The sequence below is a fragment of the Diceros bicornis genome, chromosome X (assembly GCF_020826845.1).
Source record: "Diceros bicornis minor isolate mBicDic1 chromosome X, mDicBic1.mat.cur, whole genome shotgun sequence".
NCBI lineage: Eukaryota > Metazoa > Chordata > Mammalia > Perissodactyla > Rhinocerotidae > Diceros > Diceros bicornis.
The window spans coordinates 38,013,842-38,039,143 of record NC_080781.1 but is presented as its reverse complement, the minus strand read 5'-3'; the positions used below and the strand labels follow the sequence as shown (position 1 = coordinate 38,039,143).

Here is a 25,302-nt window from a genome sequence, read left to right as displayed (position 1 = left end):
TCCTCTACTCAGTGAGAAGGTGGACATTAAAATAGTTCCCTTCCGGGGCCGGCCCGGTGGCGCAAGCGGTTAAGTGCGCGCGCTCCGCTGCGGCGGCCCGGGGTTCGCTGGTTCGGATCCCGGGCGCGCACCGACGCACTGCTTGGTAAGCCATGCTGTGGCGGCGTCCCATATAAAGTGGAGGAAGATGGGCACGGATGTTAGCCCAGGGCCGTCTTCCTCAGCAAAAAAAGAGGAGGATTGGCGGATGTTAGCTCAGGGCTGATCTCCTCACAAAAAAAAAAAAAAAAAAAAAAAAAAAAAAAAAATAGTTCCCTTCCTGACATCAAATCTCATGGTAGCTCAAATAAACAAATCTGTGTGCAAATGTGGGAACTTCTACAGCTTTTCCCTGACTTCCAAAGTCATCAAAGTAACTCTCAAAGCAAGGGCTGTTAGTGGAGAGAAGTATACATTTGTGTGTGTATCGGTCCTCTTCAAAAGCTAACAAAGGATTTAGGACTACCCTAAAGAAGGGAAGCCCAGAAATTCCCAGAGGCAGTTCCCCAATAGCCAAATGCCTGTTTCCAGGTAAGAGTTCCAAGTAAGATTTTATTTGAACAAAGGATTCCAAGGCAAAATAAAACAAATACAACATGGTACAAAGAGAGAAAGGGAGAAAGAAAGAAAAAGCCATTGTCCTAAAATAATTGTTCTACTAGGAAGCTCTCGGGAGAAGGGAACATCAGAGCTGTGTCCTAGGTAATCAAAGAGGAATACTTTATGTACACAAGTTGCAACAGGTTGAAACACATATGTATGGATTTGCTTTTCAAAAAAGTACATGTTAGAGAACCTTAGAAAAGGAATAATGAATGGTCTTGCAAGGTGATCAGGACTGGGCCTCTAAAGCTTTTTTCAAAGCTAATGTTTTCTATGATTTTCTCTATCTTACAGGGAAATCCTACCTCTGAACTACTGTAAAATGAACACAAACACGTAAAACTCAATTTATATATGCATATGGGCAAGGACTAAGTCGAGGGGCTCATAGCAAAATACAAAATGGTTGATTTGTTGTGATTTTTTTTTTTTGTGAGGAACATCAGCCCTGAGCTAACATCCATGCTAATCCTCCTCTTTTTGCTGAGGGAGACTGGCTCTGAGCTAACATCTATTGCCAATCTTCCTCCTTTTTTTTCCCCCAAAGCCCCAGTAGATAGCTGTATGTCATAGTTGCACATCCTTCTAGTTGCTGTATGTGGGACGCGGCCTCAGCATGGCCGGAGAAGCGGTGCGTTGGTGTGTGCCTGGGATCCGAACCCGGGCCGCCAGTAGCAGAGCGCGTGCACTTAACTGCTAAGCCACGGGGCCGGCCCGATTTGTTGTGATTTTGAGAATATTAGTGGATTATTGTGTTTTTCATAATGCTATTATACTGTTGTCAGTGCAATAAGCACAATATAAATCTAACCTATTATATGTTTCAGATGTAAATTCTTACCTTGTTTCTTTATGCAGCTTAGCAAGTCGGTCAGCTTTTCGAGCAACGATGAAGCTAGAGAGAGGTTACACTTGAACGATTAGTCATCAGCAGTTTATCTTAAGAGTTGCTTCTTTTTGAAGTGTTCTTGCCTCCACCTACTTGGCATTAATGAACTCCCCAACACCCTCCCATGATTTCCCTCCACTAGAGCAAATGCCATGCTGTCTTCGGTCTGCCTCTGTGTCCAAAACCCTTGCTAGGCTGTGGGCTCCTAAATGACAGGTCACCTTCTACTCAATATTTTGCCCCCAAAGTTTAGCACAGTTCTCGGCATATAGTAGGAAACCAAACGTTAGATGAATTAATGTTGCATTAAATGATTATCCCAGCAATGACTGTTGCCTTCTGCCAAATACTTGAAAAATTGGAAAAACAAATATAAATAAATGCCTGTAGTAGATGTCATGGTGGGTCACCCAGATCTCTCCTTAGGATCAAGCACTCATTGCCCTCAGCTCATAGCTGAAGCCTTCCCCAGCAATCATTCTGCAGCAGAGAACTGCCTGGCTCAAGGTCCCGCTCCTCCCCAGAATGACCGGTTCTGGGGTGCAGTGGGTACCAAGGCCCACCCCCTTGCCTCAGTGCAGGATGCCTCTGAAGGGTAATCCTGCTCAGAGCTCCCTGTGGGATGGCTGAGGCCTCCGCTGGGACAACACTGAAGCCCAATATCTCCCTCTGCCCGATCCTCATTCCTCCCCTTCCTCACAGGTAGTGATCCCCAGAGCACTTCTCAATGAACCTCCTGCACCCAAATCTCCATCTCTGAGCTGGCTTCCTGGAAAACTGGCCTAGCACAGTCCCCAAATTCAGTAACTCAGCAAAACTCTGTTATAATCTGTCTGCTTCCCTTTAATCAGATAGATTCTACTTATTATAATGATATTACTAATTGCATGTATATTTTAAAGAATTGAATTGTGACAAGAAGAACTTAGTTATACTATTATTAGAAATCTTCCAAAAACTCAAATGAGCTAAAGGACAATGAAGTTATTTCTCCATTAAAAAAAAATTTTTAAATTGTATTTCCTTTATTCTAGACCAAAAAGACAAGTAGATCAGGACTGAAAAAGCAAGGGCTGGAAACAGATATTTCATCCTCTCCCTCACCCTCAGATTAAACTGTTCCTCAATTTGATTGGCAATTCTTTTAGGGCCGTTATTCAAGATCATTCTGGGAAGCAAAGATACAAAACATAAATGTGTTAATCCAGAGAATAGTATTTCAGAGGAAGCTGTGGACTGTTGAACTTTATGGGATATAGTCATAATTTTGCTTGATTTAACACCTTATGTTATAGCTTGCTAGTAATGATTTTAGTTAAATTTTAGGTTTATGCAAGAATTGATCATTTTAGATTTATGCAGTATTTCAATGAAAATCACCACTATCTGATGAAAGATTAAATGATTTATCTGAAAACCTTTTTAGATCTTGGGTGCTTTTTACAGTTCCTTTTCCAAAGGGCAGTTAGTGTTGGCTATTTCTGTCAAATCTCAAGTCAAGAATGAAATAACCTCTTTGATCTAATTCTAACTATGGACAACTATTCTTTAACTTCCTTTGGTGTTTTATCGAGGAAATTAAACACACTGGCTTTGGGTTGAGGACATTCCACAGTTCTAAAGTACAACGTCCTTTCTAGTTTCCAAAAGGCACTAGTTATCACAAACACAGTGCTGGGCAATTACCAGCCCTATCTTCAAGGCTTTCCTCGCCCAGAGCAAAGAGCAGGGTGGAGGCAATGAAGCTTCAAGGCAAGAACAAGGTGGAGGCAATTGCCCAGATAAAACAGAGTAGAATATCACTTTTTAGGAACTGCCTAAGTAACTCCATTACCATCTGGAAGGCTTCTGCCATACATGTCCTTGTTAATAAAGCTGAAGAAAGCCCAGAAGGGCAGATGGCACAGTATCTAACTCCCAGGGCAAGAAGAACATGAATGTTCTTCCATCTACAATTGGATAGGTCTTGACTGACAGTCTCCTGAAATCTCTACCTCAACCTCCTGCTTTCCTCTGGCATATAGAAGGTGGTAACAAACTGCCCAAACAATCTATATCCTTTCTTGCCCAGTGGAATTAGAGATGAAGGGGATGAACTGTTCCTATGGTGATTATGTTGTGAGCACCTGCCCTTGCCAGGGAGGCTGGTGCTATTTCTTGTATTTTACAGCCAGAGAAGGGGTTATAAAATGTCTTACTGACAGTCCAGTAGCACAGCCTGCTTTCTAAGTCCCTTGGATCGTGGGTCTGCTCCTATTGGTTTTGTAATTTCCCTTTAATGATGCAATGTGCATGAGCTCAACTCTCCCAGGGGTGAAGGAGAAAACCACTGGTCTCTAAACGTCACTTGACTGCTACAGAAGCTGTGCTCTTTTGTTGTGATGTGGTAGAATAAATAGGCCTTTTGTTTGTATAGTTTTGAGGAGGGCTGAAAGGCACGGCAACTGGGAGGCTGCAGCACTCCTTAGCAATTCCTTTGTGGGAGCCCCTGCTTCCTTCTCTGGACCCCTAGTCCCAAAGGGCAGAGCAGGTGCATGCGGGGATGCAAGGAGAGGGTAAGAGCTCTCCTCTTCCAGATACAGAACCTCGCCCTGGACCACCCCTGGTAAAGGACAGCCATGGAGTGACCTACTAGAAAAAGTGCCATCCACTCAAGGCCTGGCTCTACTTCAAGCTGCACTTCCTAACTGGTCATCCATCTTATGTCCCAGGGTAACAATGAACATATTAACATTTGCTATGAGGCGATGTCTGGAATAGAGAAGAGTATAAAGCCCAGAAACCCTAACTTTGGAAAGTTTTATAGGATAAAACAGTCAGTTCTCATTCCAGAATGGTTGTAGACATTCTGCCTCTAGGCAGGGTTGTCTACCATACTGCCTGTCTAGCTGCTTCTTTAACTCTGTCCTCAATCTGTAAGTTTTATCGAGGAAAGAAATATATGAGCGCAAGTTCAAAATGGTGTCAATTTTAGTAAAGTTTCCCAGTGTTCTTGTGCCACAAAACATTATTCTAATATTTTAATACAGGGAAACATGATCTATTTCTGTAGGGTTACTTATCATTGCTTGAGCTTGATTCCAAAACAATATGCTCTGCCAGCATCCACACCAATACACCAACACAATTTGGAAAATGCAGAACACCCAGCTCTAACTTACCCCATGATGGCAGGCAGCGATCCGTCTGGCTTGGTGTCATCCAGGGTTATTGAAATTGGAGCTTCCTCATCTTCAATGATCATACAGCCACAATAATCTTAACCAGGAGAAAATCAATAAGCGATTGGGACTGACCTCATCAGAGATTTAGGGGGAAAAATTTTATATAAAACTATTTTGCTAAGAAGAAGGCAAATCTTAAACCATTGGTCTTTACCCAAACCCTAGAAGCTATTTTCTATTAAATACACACACTGACTATACAAGGATGTCTATTCACCCAGACACTGGAAAATGACCCATCTCAATGACCTCTACATAAGGGTCATGTATGATCAATGCATGGCTAAAAGTCTAAGATGGCCCTGGAGTCCTGGACTACATGGAGAAAGAGAGAGGTGTGTTAGAGGGAATTACCCCTATAAACCCATGGAAGAAGTGGCAGGAAGGAATTCTTTGAGTATGAGCAGAAGGCTTATCAACAATAGCCACCATATCCATCTAGAGCATGCCTCATTTAATCTTCACAACACCCTGACAGTAGGTGTCGTTACCATTTTACACAAAGACTGATGCTGACAGAGGTGAAGTGTCACACCTGAGGCCACACTAGTAAGTGAAACCCAGGAATACGTGACTTCAAAACAGTGCATTTTCCACAGTGCCCCTTTGTCTCACTCTGCTCATGAAGAGTAAGTGGCAGGACATATGCCAGGAACCACGGCAATGGTGGCCCTGCAACTGGTGGGATCTCTTCTTTCCCTCTCACTGCCAGCAAGTGCTCTTGGGGTCATTTTGTGTCACAATGGGCTATCAGGAGATGGAGAGACTGAGATTTATAATCCTTTATCTACCAATTTGAAAACACATCTTTTTTTCTGTTTAATGTCTAGCCTAATGTTTCTAGAAGAGTGTGGTCCCTTCACTTAGTACAATTTAAACATGAATAAGTGCTGCATACCCTTCTTCCTCCAAAAGGCCTCCTTGTAATACATCATGCACTTAATGATAGCCCCCATTGGAAGACGCTGAATCAACTGGTTTCTCTCTGATGGAAGCTCTGGTCTGAAGTGGATCTTGGCCGTCAAAGTTGGAGGGATGGCACTAATTACGTATCTGCACTAAAACACACAAACACAAAATAGCACCTCAAACGTGAGTCTTTGCAGAGGGCGTGAAACATCATATTTATCATTTTGAATGACACTGAGCAGTAACAACATACAAAATGAGGCCACTACGAGGCAACAAAACAGTACAAGGCAGGTCAACCAAGGTTGGTAATTTGGAAGACTGAGTTGGAAACGTGCCAGCATTAATTACGTCACTGCTTGGATTATATTTGGTTAAAAGCTGCAGAAGATACAAGGCCTATTTAATATATTATCCTTTTGACTAAAGTGAATTACCTCATAACGTTCATGATTCAATGTCTCTACGATGACGTTGTCACCTGACTGGTCGACATAGGTGACAGGATGCTCCAGCTTCACTCTGTCCCCGAGGAGGTCCATTATCCGTTCGCTCACTTGACCAGATCCACCTACAAACTTCCGTTCCTACAAAAGAAGGCAGGCAGGAAAGGAAATGTTATAAAAGCTCAAGGAAGGAAAATTGTATTGCCACTGATTAGAAAAACTCCAGAAAGTCACAGGCCATATGTCTACCCTCTGCACACTTCACTGTTGAACTCATTAAGGACAGAAGCAAAGTCTACCAAGGCACCTCAATCATTATGCTCTGCACAGCTTCTGGCAATGAAAAGCCATGATTAGTTTATAAAATCACACAATCAGAAGAAATGTTCCCCTTTACCAGTGACACCTTGACCGAATGCAAATATCAGCAAGTCTGTGGGCTTCAAACGCCCAAGAGTTCAGTGCATGGAGGGAGCCCTGGGAAAGGAAGTGTGCCACACTTCTCCCAGGGGATGTGGTTTCTTTTTTTAAGACTAATTAATTATTTTCTTTCCTGGTTTTATTGAGATGGGGATGCAGTTTCTAATTCCCTCTGGTTTCTCAAAGTCCTGGCCAAGGGCTGTCTAGGCAGATTAAGATGTTCTCTAAGAGAACAGGCTAAGGGTGCTCTTAGAGATTATCTGGTCATCACCAAATGATGTTCTAAGAATCTAAATCTCAGATGTTGAGTAACTTTTTGCAAAAATGTCTGGAAGTTTCACTGCGGGGCAGAAGGGTGAAGGCTAAGCACCTGCCTGTTCCTTGACACATTGTTCAATAGTTCCCTTGAGCAGCCCTGTAAGACCATGAGTGCTCCACCCCATGTGATCTGCTGCACTCACCATGGAAATTATTCCAGCTCAATCTATGAAGGCAAGTCCTTAATACAACTCACTTTGTAAGAACCAGGGCAATATTTTTAGCCTGTTGTAGACGATTCTTTGAATGGTTAGAAATACATGTATGTAGACTAGGGCACAGACTAACATTTGACAATCAGGTACCTCAATCACACTCCTCTAGAAAACCTTGCATGAATAGCCACGCAGTAATTTTTGCACTTTTATAACTGGCTATTGTTCTAATAACACCACCAAAGTTCTTTACAAAAATATTTCCATAGTAGTTCACACCTAAATTCATGATCTGTTCTTCCTCAAGAAAGTGGGACCATTTAATTTATAATTTGACCTCTGTTTTCCAAGAGTTACTTTGAACTTTAGTATAGTGGAAGGATCATGAACTATTTCCACCTTGTTCACTGTCCACTCCTTCATGTCTAGTATTTGTTGAACTAAATTATTAAAGGATAAATCTAAGGTCTTTATAAAGATATTGTGATAATGGTTTGAGATTCATAATCTGAATTGCACTTTCCAAAAGGTTGTGTAGAATTTGCATAGAAGTACCTCTGCTCCTCTGAATGAGGCATATAAATATAAAATATGAGTCAAGATACCTCAGAAAGTAAAAAATCTAGGTTAAAAGGAGTAATGTGGGATTTCTAAGTGTAAAGACACGTAAAAAAATGCAACTATCCTGCATTTGTTCAAGCCAATGGTCAAATGGGTAGTAAGTGTTGGGGCCACAAGAATAATTTGGGGACTTCTGGAGGTCTCCTAAGGAGAGAAATAACTCACTTAGCAGAGAAAGACTCGACATCTCCTGCTATGGAACAGAGCCTAAGTTGGAAGTAAACTGCTCCTAAGTAAACCTCATCCCATCGAGGCATAACATTCCTAGAAAAGAGATACCCATTTTTTTGGATAAGGGAGATCCTTGACACAAAGAATCTCGGAGTCTAGAAAATCAGGGAATTAGGATTCTGGCCTCACCATTGGTTTGCTGTGTGTCAAGCCAATGAGCCAAATGAGTTCATTCATCAGTAATGAAAGTGGTATGGAAGCTGAGCAAATGATAGCGGGCAACAAAAATTTAGAATCCAAAATGTAGAACTTACTATTGAAAGAGTGGCCATAAATCACTTGTGTGAATTAGAAGAAAGAAGACACTTTCATTCTATAACAGTTAACATAAAAGAATAACTTTGAGACACAAAATGGGACAAAAAAAAGCCTCATGGCTGAAAGAGAGATGACTTTAAGTACAACAATTTCACAAGTACTAGAATTTTTTGGAAATTAGTTGATTTTAGTAATTTAGCTCCTCTTACGTAAATAGCCTAATTTTATCTACCTCCAAAAGGAAGGAACTAAATTCCCATAACTTAATTAATCAAAATGAAACATTCTTTAGCTGTGAACTTATTTTCAGGAATGAGAAACAGAAATGAGAAATTTTGTTTTCAGAAAAGTTTTTTGAAATCATTTCAAAAATTCATGTTTCAAATTCACTCCTGTTTCAAAATATGAAAGCAATTATTAAGACACTGCACTGGGTGAGGGCAAAATCACAAATGAAGTTATAGTGTGAGAATGAACACTCCATACCTGACCCCCGTTGGTAACCGAGAATATCCGAGTGGTGCCTCCGCACTGCTTCACATACCACAAGAACCACAGGGCAGACACCTCGTGGGGTTCGGATGTCACATTGATATTGACAAAGAGAGTTGCAAACTCCCTAGCTTTCCTGGTCACAGAACAAGAGCAGAAGTCAGGAGTAAATACACACATGCATCACAGGACATCGTGTTTTTAAGACACAGTTCAGTATGGTTAGAGCATTTCTCTTGCTTTTCAAAGAAAAAGAAAACTTCTGGGCTCAATTTCTGAAGGAATGCATATTTTAACTCCTGGGGAAAGTAAACTTTTCCCTTGCTTTTAGGAAATTATGGCTTAACTCCAAATATGCTAATTCCAGTGCAGTCTAAAGGGTCAATATGCTTGTCAGGGATCATTAAGGATATTTATTCTCATTTATTTGAACAACCATCCTCTACTCTCCACCTCCACTGCCCCCACCCTGGTCCAGGCTACCACTGTCCCTCACCAGGGTTACAACAATGGTGGCTCCTCCTGGTCATCCCTACCTGGTTATCCTACATCCCCTCTTGATCCTTCTCCACATTATAGCCAATTAAGTTTTTCAACAGTCCAAAACTCAAAGAAAAACACTCTGCTTAAAAGACTTTAATGGCTTTCATGGTAAAAGGCAAAAATCTTAAACATGGTCAATATATTTGCACGAACAGCCTCTCAACCAGTTCTCCAAACTCCCATTACATCACTTTCTAATGTCATCTTTATGGTCTAGGCATACGGTCCATTCACTGCTGAAACATGTCAACCTCCCCATCTCAGGGCCTTAATAAAAGCTATACGCTGTTCTCTCTACCTGGAAAATAATATCACCCACACCATCCAACCTTTGTATCTCCCAAAATTCATTGTGGCTCATTTCTGGAAGATACCATTCTTCACACCATTCATCCTTCTGGTCTGCCCCCATGACTGTGGGCCATTCCTGGAAGATACCATCCCCCATCCCTCACCATTCATCCTTTCTGTATGCCCCTATTAATTGTGGGTCATTCCTGAAAGATACCACCCTCTCAAACCACCACACCACCTTTCCTTCCTGTCACACCCATCACCTAAGTCACTGTGGTACTTCCTTGAAGATACCATCCTCCCAAGGGGATACTCCCTTCCTGCCTCCCCCTACCCACTGTGGCTCATTCCTGGAAGATACCATCCTTCCACACAACTCATCCTTCCTGTCTCCCCCATCCACTGTGGTACATTCCTGGATCGTACCATCCCCTCAGACCACCCACTTGTCATGTCTCCCCCCATCCACTATGGCTCATTCCTGGAAGATATCATGCCACCACATCATTAAACCTTCCTATCTCCCCCACAGTCACTGTAGCTCATGCTGGAGGATACCATCCTCTCGCACCACCTATCCTTCCTGTTAACCCCTTCAAGTCACTGTGGCTCGTTCCTGGAAGATACCATACCCTCACTATATCTACTCTAACTGTATGCCCCATGGACGGCTCCATTCCTGAAAGATACCATCCACCACACCAACCATTCCTTCCTGTCACTCCCATCAACTGGCTCATTCCTGGAAGATACCATCCTCCCACACCATCCATCCTTTCTGTATCCCCAATAAATTGTGACTCATTCCTGGCATATATCATCTCCTACACCACCACACCATCTATCTTTCCTGTTGCCCCTACCCACTCCAACCAAGTCACTGTTGTTGTTCCTTGAAGATACCATCCCCCCAAGGGGATACCCCTGCTTGTCTCCCCCTACTCATTGTCACTCATTCCTGGAAGATACCATCCCACCAAACCATCCACCCTTCCTGTCTCCCCAAAGCACTGTGGCTCATTCCTGGAAGATACCATCCTCTTACACCATCTATCCTTCCCATCTCTCCCATCCACTGTGGCTCATTCTGGGATGATACCATGCCCTCACACTATCCATTCTTCCTGTCTCCCCCCAACCACTATGGCTCATTCCAGGAAGATACCATGCCACCACATCATCTAACCTTCCTGGTCCCCCACAGTTACTGTAGCTCATCCTGGAAGATAACATCCCCTTACACCACCTATCCTTTCTGTCGACTCCTCCAAGTCACTGTGGTTTGTTCCTGGAAGATACCATTCCCCCATCGGCCATACAATCTTCCTGTATCCCCCTATGCACTGTGACTTGTTCCTGGAAGAGACCATCCCCTCACTATATCTACTCTAACTATAACCCCCATCAATGGCTGCATTTCTGGAAGATACCATCCACCACACCAATCATCCTTCCTGTAAACCCCCATCAACTGGGTCATTCCTGGAAAATACAATCCTCCCACATCATCCATCTTTCCTGTCTCCCCCATCCACTGTAGCTCATTCCTGGAAGATACAATCTCCCCACACCATCCATCCCTCCTGTCTCCCTCTGTCCACATAGCTATTTCCTGGAAGGTACAATCAGATTCACGATCCATCCTTCCTGCCCCTCCCCCATGCACTATGGTTCATTCCTGGAAGATACCACCAAACCATCCATCCTTACTGTCTCCTCCCATCCACTGTGCCTCATTCCTGCAAGATATGATTCCCCCACACCATCCATTCTTTCTGTATCCCTAATACACAGTAGCTCATTCCTGGAAGATACTATCCCCTCACACCACTTCATCTTTCCTTCCTGTCGCCCCCCATTCACTGTGACTCATTCCTGGAAGATACCATCCCACCAAACCATCCATCCTTACTGTCTCCCCTCATGCACTGTAGTTCATTCCAGAGACATACCATTCCCTCACACCACCCACTCTTCCTGTCTTCAACCATCCACTATGGCTGATTCCTGGAAGATATCATCCCCTCACACCACCTACCCTTCCTTTCCAACTCCCCCCCACACAAGTCATTGTGGTTCCTTCCTGGAAGATACTATCCCCTCACTATATCTACTCTAACTATAACGCCTATCAACTGGCTCATTCCTGGAAGATACCATCCCCCATACCATCCATCTTTCCTGACTCCCCCCCCGCACTGTGGTTCATTCCTAGAAGACATTCACTACATACCAGCCACCTTTCCCCATCCCATCCACTGTGCCTCATTGGTGGAAGATATGATTTTCCTACACCATCCATCCTTTCTGTATCCCCAATACACTGTGGCTTATTCCTGGAAGATACCATTGCCTTACACCTCCACACCATCTAATCTTCCTGTCGTTCCCTCCCCAAGTCACTCTGGTTGTTCTTTGAAGATACCATCCCCCAAGGGGATACTTCCTTCTTGTCTTCCCCTACCCACTGTGGCTCATTCCTGGAAGATACCATCAGACCACACCACCCATCCTTCCTGTCTCTCTCCAGCACTCCTGGAAGATACCATCCCACAAAACCATCCTCCTTCCTGTCTCCCTCCATGCACTGTAGTTCTTTCCTGGAAGATACCACTCACTCACACCATTCACTCTTCCTGTCTCTCCCATCAACTTGCTCATTCCTGGAAGAATCCATGCCCCTACATCACTCATCTATCCTGTCTACATCCCATTCACTGTGGCTCATTCCAGGAAGATACCATGTCCCCACATCATCCACTCCTCCTCTCCCCCTCCACAGTCACAGTAGCACAATCCTGGAAGATACCATCCCATGACATCATCTGTCCTTCGTGTTGCCCCCCCCACCCACTCAATTCACTGTGGTTCTTCCTTGAAGATACCATCCACTCAAGGGGATATTCCCTTCCTGTCTTCCCCTACCCACTGTGGCTCTTTCCTGGAAGATACTATCCTCCCACACATCCCATCTTTCCTGTCTCTTCCCATGTACTGTGATTCATTCCTGGAAGTTACCATCCCTCCAAACCATCCATCCTTCCTGTCTCCCCCATCCACTTGGTTCATTCCTGGATCATACCATCCCCTCATACCATCCACTCTTCATGTCTCCCCCCATCCACTATGGCTTATTACTGGAAGATACCATGCCATCACATCTCCCAACCTTCTTGTCTCCCCCACAGTCACTGTAGCTCAACCTGGAAGGTAACATCCTCTCACACCACCTAACCTTCCTGTCAACCCCACCCCACCCTGAGTCACTGTGGTCCTTCCTGAAGATACTATGCCCTTACTATATCCACTCTAACTATAACCCTGCATTAACTGGCTCATTCTTGGAAGATACCATCCCCCACACCATCCATCTTACCTTGTCTCCCCCATCCACTATAGCTCATTCCTGGAAGATATAATCTCTCCATGCCATCTATCCTTCCTGTCTTCCTCCATCTACTATGCCTATTTCCTGGAAGATACCCTTAGACTACACCATCCATCCTTCCTGTTTCCCCCCATGCACTGGTTCATTCCTGGATGATACCATCCCCTCACACCATTCACTCTTGCTCTCTCCCCCATCCACTGTGGCTCATTCCTGGAAGATACCATGCTTGATATTATCCACCCTTCCTGTCTACCCCCACAGTCACTGTAGCCCATCCTGGAAGATACTATCCTCTCACACCATCCATCCTTCCTGTCCTCCCTCATCCACTGTGGCTCATTCCTGGAAGATGCCATTCCAACACACCCAGACCATCCACTCGTTCTGTCTCTCCTCAGTTGCTATGGCTCATGTTCCCGGAATGCACTATCCCCCACACCATCCACCCTTCCTCTCTCCCCCATCCACCATGGCGCATTCTAGGAAGATACCATCCCCATCCCCACCATTCACCTCTTCCTGTCTCCCCCATCTTCTGTGGCTCAATTTTAGTTGATGCACTAACTCCTTGGTTTATGTTTAAAGATTGCTTCATTAAGAAATCTCTTATATCCTCAGGTCAGGCTTCTTGTTATAGCATTATGTAATTATGTGTATAATGTCAGTCTCTCCTGCTAGAATAATTTAGACTTCATGAGGGTTCGAGCCATGCCTAACAAGTTCACCACCATTCCTCAATATTTGGTACAGTGCCTTCACATAACAGCCTCAAAATGCTGACTGAATGATCTGTAAGTCATTCAGCTAATAACACAGATTCTCATTGAAAACATTATATAGTTTATATTTTTTATTAATATGAAATAGTATTAAATAATGATGAATATAGCTTCCTTCTAATTTTGTATTTTTCTATATCTATATGGAATTACTTTAATATTTTTCCAAATTGCTTCTGTAACTGACCTCTATATAATCTGAAAACACGATCATTTGTTTTACTGCAAATTACACAACCCTTTCATTAAAGTTATAATTCATTCATCTACTTTCTTCTTATGTTTTAGATTCATTTTATGGTCAAACCTACTCTGAAGTATCTAAAGTGCCCTCAAAGTTGCTACTAACCTAAACATCATTAGGTTTCCTCTCAACTTTTTTTCCTATAATTAAGAAAACGCTGCAGTTTAAGATTGGATAGAAAGGATCAGAAGGGAAGATAAAAAGTAAAATTTAAATAGTTGATTACTTTGTCCAGCAGATTTTATCGATGAGATCTTTCATGGTCATCTTGTCCCATTCCTCAGCGTGTGGGGCCTCCCATGGTGCATCAGCTGGAATCTGCAGAGAAAGAAGGGCCCACATTCAGGTGTGATGGTTACTGCCCACTGCCCTGTGAAGAGGCCCACTGGAGAACCTCTGAAAACTGGTCTCTCTGTCTATGTTGGACTGCGTGATTGGCATAGAATTCTATGTATAGATAGTGGTGGGGTTGGGATGGATAGATCTTTGGATTCTATGCCTTAATGCTGTTGCCAAAATAATAATAATAATTGTAATTGCATATAAATGTATTATAAATTAATAGGTAATTATGATGATGACGATAATTATTATTATTGAAAGCTAACACCCATTTTAAGTCTTCAACTTAAGTTTGAGGCAGTGATATTACAGAGCCTGAGACTAAGTAAAAAAATGTAGGGGAAACACATCCTTCTCTCCTTTACTATCTAAAGTGGCATCACGTGTGGATTAAACAACTATAAGTAGGATACCTGGAAAAATATATCACATAAATTCTCAGTGGCATAGAGTTGAAAGCACACAGGCATTAGTATCAGAGAGATGTTGGTTTGAATCCTGGTTCCCTTGCTATGTGATTTTGGGGAAATTACATAACCCCTTGGCACTCATTTTCCTCATTTGTAAAGTGGAAATACTACCAACTTGGTGGAGTTGTTGGGTGCACTGGAAATGATATACATCAATTTCCTGAGCAATGTTCTCTGTACTGTGGAAGAATATTCAACAGTTGCTATTGTTATTTCAGTAACAGGTCACGGGCAAGCTGACAACACACTTTACCTCCTTTCCCATGTTATCCATTGTCCGCCACAGATTGTTGTAATCCAGATATGCAATGGGATTCCATACTGGAGGAAAGGCTCCCCGAAATGGATAAGTTTTCCCCTACAACATAAAAGCAAAGGATAATACCTTAAATTAGGATGGTGTTCTAAAAATCCAGAACCAACCAACCTATTTTCAAAGCAACAGGATCCTCTACTGTGTCAAAAGCAAAAGTAAATATATTTTACCTATACAGGCCCTAAATTTCAATTAGATGAGCAAAATTTCCCTGGTATTGTGTTAGTCATTTTTTTTTTTGTGAGGAAGATGGGCCCTGAGCTAACATCTGCCAATCCTCCTCCTTTTTTTTTTTTTTTTTGCTGAGGAAGACTGGCCCTGGGCCAGTCTTTTTTTGCCCTGGAAGACTGGGCTAAGATGGGCCCTGCCCATCTTCCTCTACTTTATATGGGACACTGCCACAGCATGGCTTGACAAGCGGTGCGTCGGTGCGCGCCTGGGATCCGAACTGGCGAACCCTGGGCTGCCGCAGCAGAGCACCCGCACATAACTGCTTGCGCCACTGGGCTGGCCCCAGTGTTAGTCATTTTTAATTTACAGGAAATTATTATTTGAACTTATTTATACTTATATAGAATGAATGAATGAATGAACAAAGGTAGTTCATCCTAGTATCTAATGTTGATGCCACAATATTCTCAACTCTTGAGTTCCTGTCTAATCTCTTTGGAAGGATGGTCCCACTCAGATGAGAGCAGGATGATGACATGGAGGATTGTCTTTGCACCACATAGAGGACTGGAATAACAAAGCAGAATATCTCAGACTGTGTTTTAAGGTTCACACAGGCTAAATAAAGACTGGATAGACTACAGACCATGCCTGAAGTCAGGAATCAAAATATTAGAAATGTGGAATAATGGGCATTTGCCATTTTTGGCTGCCCAGCATCCATTCCCCTTTCCTAGTAGTACCCTAGTTTCTTCTTGGGAAATTGCCTCTCCTCCCCTGTGGATAGACGTGTAGGGAGGATGGTCCTAGGCACCATCTCTCATTACAGCAGGTGATGGGCTAGGTCCTTTCTCCCCAACTTCTCGCTCCTAGTGCAGCCAGGCTGTGAGCCTGTGATATGAGCTTGGCCAATCACACACTCTCAGAAGACTCTGACCCTGTAATGGGTCACCCAAGAACAGAAGAAAGTTGACTCTGGGTTCTCCTTCCCTGGGGCAGCATGTTGAGCAGATGCTTCCTGCTAAAAAGGCCATGGCTGTAGTTCCTGTCCCTAACTTGCCAGAGTTCCCCTGGTCTCTGCCCATTCTTGAGTGTGGCCCTCCAGCCTCCTGTTGATTCTGTGGGCCCTCTGATATCCTTTCAGTAAATCCCCTCTTGTTAGCTGAGTTGGTTTCTATTGCCTGTACCAAGACCTCTAACTCAAAGACAGCTAATTATTAGCCGCCATTTACTTCATTTCAATTGAGTGACAGGCACTGTGCTGTGCAAATGCAGGGGACAGGGGAGAGTGAATCCTTAGGAAAAGAGACCAGGTCTAGGTCGTTCCTACAGCCTTATTTCCTAATTTAATTTCTTTTCCTTTAAAAATAAAACATCTTGTAAATATTCATAAGGTCAAAATATTGTTTATTAATACAATTTTGCATGAGATTTTAATTTTTTGTCAAATGAAAATATATTCAATATTTGTAGAACGCCTACTGTGTGCACTGCACAATATTTAAGAGCTGTGTTGGATTTTAAAAAAGGGTTAAAGCTAAATTCCTGACCATCAAGGCAGGGACATAAGACATAACAGCATTTGCATTCATGTGAGCACACTCGCACACGTACATGCGCACACACACACTCCAACTGAGTAAGACTATTAAGTGACAAAGAAGTAATTTTCCCTTCCACAGTAGCAAATTCAAATAACCTTGGCAGATTATGTGATCTGATTTCTTATCTGAAAATGCTATGTTGTAATGCTGCAATACAACTTTTCGAGACTCCAAATCCTTTACCGTCATCATCTCCACCACCACCACCACGGCACCATTATTACTAACATTTATTGAGATCTTTCTCTATGCCTGCCACTGGCCTAAGCTCTTCAGCTGCATTATCTTATGTAATACTCACCCCAACCCTGGGGATGCAAGCACTATTAATATTTCTATTTTATAAATGAGGAAACTAAAGCCCAGGGATATTAGCTAGAAAATAGTAGAACGGAAATTTCCTGCTCCCAAAGGCTTTGTTCATAAACATTAAACTTGCTGGCCTCCTATACAATTGATGGAATGTTGAGATAGGTTTGTTCTAGAGATATCTTAAACTTCCCAACTAAAAGAAAGAAAACTTTAAAATGTGAAACATAAATCTTCCACACACATCTTTTATGTTTCTAAGGAGAAAAAATGGAGACTAAGAAGCTCTGGGGCATAAGATGACTGCTGAGGAAACAGGGTCAGCTTTGGAAAATGCTGAAGTGTATTCTGAGAGAAATAGGCAGAGATATTTTACCCAAAACACAAAAATAGCTATAGAGAAGAGAGAGACCAGGGTTAAGCAATAGCTCATAGGAAGCCTTCAGAACAACTGGTTCTTGTTATAATTCTTCCCTTAATTGAAATCAGGAAAAATCTATATTTTCCTCTGTAAAATGCGTTCATACTCAAGTAATAGTCTCATACAAAACTGATCTTTGCTCTGGGAAAAAAATTAAAAACAAAACTAAACATGCTCAATTGTCTGGGGACATTAAGAAAAGTATTATAAACATAATTCAACAAAATGTGTCCCACATTCCTAATGTTCTTTGCAGGACGATGCCAACTAGAGTATGATTTCATACAAGGTCCTAAAGACCCCGTGATCTGAGCCTTGATAAACAAACAGGTGGCAGGAGAAGTGAAGAGTTCAGGGAGAGAGAAGAGCCTAGCCTAGCAATCTTTTTAGGAATGAAAGTCATGGAATATTCTAAAAGAATATCATAGAGGCCCACCATGATATTAATTTTTATCCTGTTGACAGAGGCACCAAGTTGATAAAGGAATTTCATTAATTAGTTTCATTTTTAGCAGTTTATGGCTTCTCTGCTCTATTCCACAGAAAATCTAAATCTGCTAAAGAAATACATATACCCGTATGTGGAAACCAGCACCTATGTGTCACCTCTCCCTTTCTCGCAAGCCTCTGGGAGGCTTATTTCCTCCACGGCCTGCTTCTAAACTAGACAACTCGAGACTACTTTTTGTGTGTGTGAATCCCTCAAGTTGTGCAGTGGGAGGGCCTGGAGGTGTCTCTTGGCTGAGGGGGAACTACCTGCGATCCAGACCCTCTCAGTCTCTTACATGTGATTCTATAGTTTTCTTACAAAGGTGTTAGCAGTTTCTCAATCCTAAAGCATTTCTCAACAAGAAATGCCTTTATGACCTAAGAGTGGGAGGCAGGAACTCTGGGAACACTTCCAAATGGCTACTGCTCTTTAAAAATAAAAGAAAAAAGATTCTTAAGTAAAGGTCAAGTTCATTTTGTGCCTATACTCTGAAACCTTCATACCCTTCCAAAGTGGCCTTTAATCTCTAAAGGATACTGTCTTTGACACAGCAGAAATTGCTGATGTCAAGTAGAACACAATGTCCCTGGAACTGTGCCCCAAATACTTAAGCCCCTTTGAGAAATCACATTCTCAATCTACCACTGTTCATAATAATGGGAGACTATTGCCAGGAGATGACAGTTTATGGCTCCCACATTGTTCTTTATTGTTGGTCCTATAATATAAGCCAAGTTTATAGTGAGCCAGTATCATTTACTGATTGGCATGTCGGTGAGTTTTATCTCCCTGTACTTTTATGTTTTAGTTCAACAAAAGGAACTGAGTGTTATTAAAGAGTATCATAGACCACTGAGGAAAGCTGCCAAATATTTTTCTTTAATCATCTTGAAAATAAACAGATATGTTCTGGATTGGTTTAGGAACATGTTTGTCCAACCCATATGAATTCCTTGGCACCCTTCTGGTCTCACTGTTTTCTGACAAGCTGGTAAGAGAAATCTTTTGGTGGTTTCTTTTCTACAGTTCATAATAATGCTTTAAATAAAGAAATCATCTAAAAAGTGATCCATTAAATAAAATGGCAGTATTGTATTGTATTAGTAGTTTAAAAAGTCACTTTCTTCCTAATTCCAAATGCAGGTAGCCAAGTTCTCTTCAAACATAGTTCTACTCTACCTAGAAAAAGCCTTCACACTTGACATGGAAACATCTATTCCATTGTATTGTGCTGGTTCTCTCAAGTCTCCCTCCACCTAATTCCCATTCTTCTTTACAAGACCCTCCCTTCTCCCATCTACTGATCAACCCCCAAGATCTGATATCTCACACCAATATCTTCATATTTGGGGCCATCTTGGCAGGTTCATCCACATACTTCTCCCCCAGATCTCACTGTTACTAGTTTTCTAATCTGTTTTTTTCCAAATCCTTGCCTATATAACCAATCTGTTAGTCACTGCCCATGTATCAGTATAGATCCATACCTCAGGCTGTAGTGGGTGGTGTTGATGCCCTACTCCACATCCTACCTCTGAGTTCACCTGGAGCTGTGGTAGGAGATTCCTAGACTAGAAAGATCACTATCACCAGTGAAAGGGCTTTGGTCCCTGTGGACTAGTGGTTCTCAACCAGGAGTGATTTTGCTTCCCAGGGTATATTTGGCAATGTCTGGAGATATTTTTGGTTGTCACAACTGGGTGAGAGATGCTGCTAGACAACCTACAATGCACAGGACAGCCCCCTACAGCAAAGAAATTATCGAGTTCCAAATGTCAGTACTGCTCAATTTGAGATACCCTGCTGTAGAGTGATACACAAATGTGAGTGACTAACATAAAATTTTCTGGAATCTAACCCTTTCCATTTGCAGGATTCCTGGATTTGTGGAAGAACTTGCCTCAGAATCACTCAGGGTATAGAGTGCAGGGATCCTGCCATCACACCTACTAAATCAGGGATGTGTGGCCAGGCAATCTATATTTTTGACAAATCCCAGGTAATTCTAATGTTTACTAAGGCTTGAGCATTATTACATTATAGTGTTTGTACAAAATTCCTCTCATTCATTTAGCTATGCATGTTGTCATATTATTTGAATGAAGAAAAGTAAAAATAATAAAAATACTTAATCTCATAAATGATTTCTTTTTAACCCTTATCTTCATTTAACTTCAAAAAACACTAAAAGAAATGATACTTTCTATTGTGGTTGTCCATTTCCTTCATTAATATTTATTTCCTCCTCAATCTTTTCTTAAAAATTATTTAGTTGCTTTACTCTTTTTACTTACATCCATGATTTTACTATGCCTGGATTCCATGTCTGATTTCTCTTGCTTTTCATTGCTCCTAGGTAAAATCTTGTGATCATAAGTTAGATGCATCATAGGGTAATAAATTTGGGCAGGTTTAGATGAATTTAGCAAGTTTACTATGTCTTTGAAGATATTCAGAGGTCCACATTATATATGTATTAAATTTTTAATATATATGTAGGTACATATGTGTGTGTGTGTGTGTATAATTTGTTTAAACACAGCTGGTGCCTGGCAGAGGCAGAACCAGAGTTCATGTCTCCATGTTCTTGGTTCACACTCCTCTGCCCCCCTCCTCTGTGCCTCAATCTCCATGTCAGAAAGATAGGACCTGCAATGCCACTGAGCTGGATCCTCCATTGAGAGTCTGTTAGGATCTCCTTCTAGGCCTGGAGCTTGTAGGCATGAGTGAATACTGATTTGGGAGAGACATGGTCCCAAAGATCCCACCTGGCTCCCTAGGTCGGAAACCACCTCTGCTTCCTCTGACAGACTACAGCATTTTGTTCATTGCCCATGGCACCTCACCATTTTCTGCACTGTATTAAACTGATTTACGTACATGTCTTACTTTCCTGACTAGTCTTAATGCACCTGAGAAGAAGGACCATGCCTTACACATGTTTATATCTCCTACATTGCCTTGTAAATACCAAGGTTCCAAGAAATGCTCATTAAATGAAGGAATAAAAGGAGGAATGGAATTCTTGCTTTTATAGCCCATCTAGTTATCACATCTAGCTCCGCAGGTCCCAGAAACGGTCTAGTCTCTTTCTATGCAAACGACTCCCTCTTTTCTCACCTCAGACAAGACCTTCTAAGGAATGCCAATTTAGCACTGATTTTTAACTATCAATTTACTGGAACTCACTATGTGTAAAGTGCTGAAGGGAAGAGAAAAAGATAGAATACTCAGACCTTAAGGGAACCTAAATCTCTAAAAACATTTCCTATGTTAGCATTTCTCACTCTGATCTTTATGGCGTGATACAATAACGGGTTCCGTGGTCATAAATCTGGAAAATCCTGCCTTATAGTTAAACAACTTTTTTTTTTTTTTTTTTACTGCCAGTCCTCATAGAACTTCTAATTTGCTAATGGACATCTTGGCTCTTAAAGATAGGGATAGAATATGGAGCACTTCCAATATTTATCTGACCAACAAACTCCATCTTTTGCAAAGCACTTTTGGGATTAATTTGACTTGGAAAATATTCCCTTAGGCATGTTTTCGTCTTATTCTGGCTGCCACTGGCAGGGGCCTGAAAGAACACAGGAAAACATGGTCTAGAAAGAGGAGCTGTGATAACCAGAATATTTATCTTCCAAACGCTACAAATGGGAATATACTCTCATGTATACCTCTCCTGGGCAAGAGAGTACATCATCCCACAATACTGAGTCGAATAGGAGAAATAAAATGAAATCACTTGTACATCTAGCTAAAACTGCAAGGGCTCTGTGCTGAGTCTTGGACCTGGGCCTCCGCCCCTTAGAACCTGGTAGTATGGAGAGAAAGTACTTCAGAGCAGGTCAAGAGGGTCAAGGGCAAACAGAGCTTCTTGCCAGACAGGCTGTTAACTGAGTGCATTCATCTTGTGTACCCCAGTGACTAGACAGATGCAGCCCTGCCCCTCTACTGGATGGTACTGGATGGAGGTCCCTCAGTAGTGGCTCCTGAGATCATGATGGAAGAGACATGATAAGTGGGAGGGAGGTGGACCAGGAGTCATCAGATTCCTGGCACAATCTTCCCAACATTTGAACATCAGAAAAGTATTTTTAAAAAATCTACAGATTGGGAAAAGTCACGGATACTCAGGACTTCTTTGGTAGGCACCCAAATAATTATGTAGATTAGCAACTGCACCCACATCTGTGCCCCAAGGACTACTTTTATCACCCGTTGCTGGTCAGCAAGTGTGAACCAATAGTAATTTTTTCCCATTGTCTCTGAAGCCCAATGCTTTTTCGGAGACGTTTATCTGCTGGATATGGCTGTAGAAACTAGGCCACTGGGTACTTTGGCAAACACACAAAATTAAATCTCAGCCTCAGGTTCACCGTGTATCATTTGAGTCTGACAAATTACATAAGAGCTATGGGAATGAAAAGAAATGGACTAGGAGAATTCAGTAATTGTTCTCTTTGTTTGAAAAACCTGACATGAAAAGGACTCAGTTCCACAGCTTTCAAGATCAAAGTGTTCATTACATTTAACTATAATTCACACTGAAATTTTCTGTGATTCCACCTAGAATTTTCTTGTTCTGGTTGCATTAAACCCAAACACAAAGCAAAAATTAAAAGGAAGTGCTATGAAAACAGTACTAGACTGCTCAAATATAAGATATGAACATTATTATCATTATTTGTCTCTTTTCAGTTTCAAGTCCCGTGTTTGCTAAGGTTAGTTATCATGTAGGCTTTCACATCTGTCTATCTGTCTGTCTGTGTGTGTGTGTCTCTGTCACTCACTTCTGTAGGACCTTGAACCAAATACTTGCATTCTTACAACTTTCTCCTATCTCTAAAGTAAGGATAACTGTCACTTAGTAAAACTCTGAGGTCCACTAAGTTTTCAAAAGGTTACTCGTTCATTGAGTTTGACACAGAAGTGAAAAAGCTTGGATTTCATACCTGAGACAGAAGTCTATGTAGCATCATCAATCCTGTTAGGCGGCAGGACAGGGCAATGACAGAAAAGACTTTCTGGCTGGGCCTGTGTGTGCTCATGGGACAATGGAACGTCCCTTTTTCAGGAAGTGCCCAGAATGTATCAGGTATGGGATTCATAGGACATTAGAGGGTTTTTTAAGTTTCAACTGTTAGAAGGCTACTCTGCAAAAGTTTGAAAATTCAGGACCAATGATTAAGCCTTTTGGTTGGGGTAGCGGGTGCATGCTCTGAGGTGGTAGGGGCTGCAGAGGAGGGAAATAGGCAGGAAGTACAAAGCAAGGAAGAGGGAGGAAGGAGGAGATTTTAACCTCAAACTGGCAACTACATTCTAACCTGAAAGGTCAGAAACTCTAGGAATTGGGTTATCATGGAGACTAGAGCAATTTCCCTTGAGGAAGCTGATTATGTAATGTTTCATTCTATTCACAAGGTTCTTTTTGCCATTAACCAAAATGCTGAGGCCCCACTTGAGGAGGTGATTGCAAAGTTCCACAGCCTTAGTGAGAAAAATCTTTAGTGTCTGACCTAACCCCCTTTCTATGCTGCCAGTGAAGGCCAGGCCAAGGTGGGAGGGCGACTGTAGGCTACTGCTCAATGAATGCTTAGGAAACAATTTCTGTAGTAAATGACTCCCTATTAAAAATGAATGGAAGGAAGAGTTCTGTGGAGGGATAACAGTAACACAACAATGTGAATGTACTTAATATCACTGAATTGTACACCTAAATATGGTTGAGATGGTAAATTTTATATTATGTATAATTTACCACAATTAAAAAAAATAAATGGAAAGAAAAACTGTAGTAATTAACCTGACTTTGCTATATATTGGGCTGTTGCTTCCACTGAGTAGAAATTTCATTCTCTAGAAACTAAATCTGAGATTTACCCCTGAAAGTTTATAGGAAAAAGAAAGGAGTCTGAGAGAAAATGGCTAATGGTTACCTAGCTTTCTAAACAGTACAAGGCTTTAAGAGTAATTTCTGCTTTCCTGTGACCCACAAGAAGTAAAGGAAGTCTTTTAAAAATGGACGAGAAAAAAGAATGGAAGTTACTATTTCTTTTTTTTTTTTTTTTAAAGCCGGTTTCTTTTTTTTTTATTTATTTTATTTTTTTCCCCCAAAGCCCCAGTAGATAGTTGTATGTCATAGTTGCACAGCCTTCTAGTTGCTATATGTGGGACGCGGCCTTATCGTGGCCGGAGAAGCAGTGCGTCGGTGCGCGCCCGGGATCCGAACCCGTGCCGCCAGCAGCGGAGCGCGCACACTTAACTGCTAAGCCACGGGGCCGGCCCTGGAAGTTACTATTTCTTACAAGCTATGTCCACATATCTTTATACTGAACACTTGATAGATCAAAGTGAAAATATGTAAACATCATTAGTCTCTCTGCTTTTAAAAATCTATGTATAATTGTAATTTAGAGAAGAAAACAAATAATCCCCCTTGCATTACCTCATTTCGACAATCAAAACAGAATTTCTTACCAGGAGCATAGGCCCATTACCACTTGCCTGTCATTACCTAATTGTCTTTTTTTCATCTTCTACCCTGACTTGTACAAATTACTTTAAATCTTCTTTTTTTTCTCTTTTTTAAACCAGGTAGGGTATAATGGCATAAAATAAAATACTCTTACTTCGATCATACTTTGACTAATAAGTTTACATAAGTCATTTAACAAACAGGATATGTAGCCAACAATTCCAAACCATGCCCTAGACCTCTAGACTTAGTATTTTAACACAATAAATAGAATCCATCTGTAGTCTTCAGCCTGCAGAGCCCAACTGGCGTGGCCTGGGGGTTGCTCAGGAGTCAGGTACTCACTGAAGGCCAAAGGGGATCCAGATCTATGGCTCAGGGTCCAATAGAAGAGAAGAAGCCACCCCAATGAACAGCACCACATGTTGCTCCCAGGCACACCCACTCCCCCCGAATCCCTGGGTCCACAGGAGCCCCTATTGCCAAAGTGGCATCTTAGCACTCCAGAGCCTGTAGGGGTAAGATCATTTTTGTCATATCTTAGAGTAGTTTATTAAAGGGGTTCATAAGTTGACTTTCTGCCCATGGAATAAGGAACGATGTGATGTAACCCACAGAACCCTGGACTCAAGAGCTGGAAAGCCTCACTTTGGCTCCTAAACTCTCTGAGCCTCAGTTTTCTCATCTGTAAGATGGGGAAAAATAATGCTTATTACCTCATAGGGTCATTGGGAAGCTCAAATGAGGTAACACATGTATAGGCACATTACAGATGGAAGGCAATGCCAATGCACGGAGTCAAGAGGATGAATTTAGGTGAGTAAAAGAAAAGAGGCAAAGAC

The 25,302-nt window shown here is 41.9% G+C and overlaps 1 protein-coding gene across 1 annotated transcript in view; it reads right to left on the bottom strand.

Annotated features, from left to right (window-relative positions):
* LOC131400887 (amine oxidase [flavin-containing] A) overlaps positions 1 to 25,302 on the bottom strand; it is a 63,742-nt gene that overhangs the window by 6,969 nt on the left and 31,471 nt on the right. The window contains exons 4-10 of the mRNA XM_058535682.1: positions 14,922 to 15,026; positions 14,083 to 14,174; positions 8,600 to 8,741; positions 6,102 to 6,251; positions 5,654 to 5,813; positions 4,693 to 4,789; positions 1,484 to 1,537 (exon numbers count right to left, since the gene is read on the bottom strand). Coding sequence (XP_058391665.1) covers positions 1,484 to 1,537; positions 4,693 to 4,789; positions 5,654 to 5,813; positions 6,102 to 6,251; positions 8,600 to 8,741; positions 14,083 to 14,174; positions 14,922 to 15,026 — 800 coding nt within the window. The remainder of the gene's footprint in view (positions 1 to 1,483; positions 1,538 to 4,692; positions 4,790 to 5,653; positions 5,814 to 6,101; positions 6,252 to 8,599; positions 8,742 to 14,082; positions 14,175 to 14,921; positions 15,027 to 25,302) is intronic.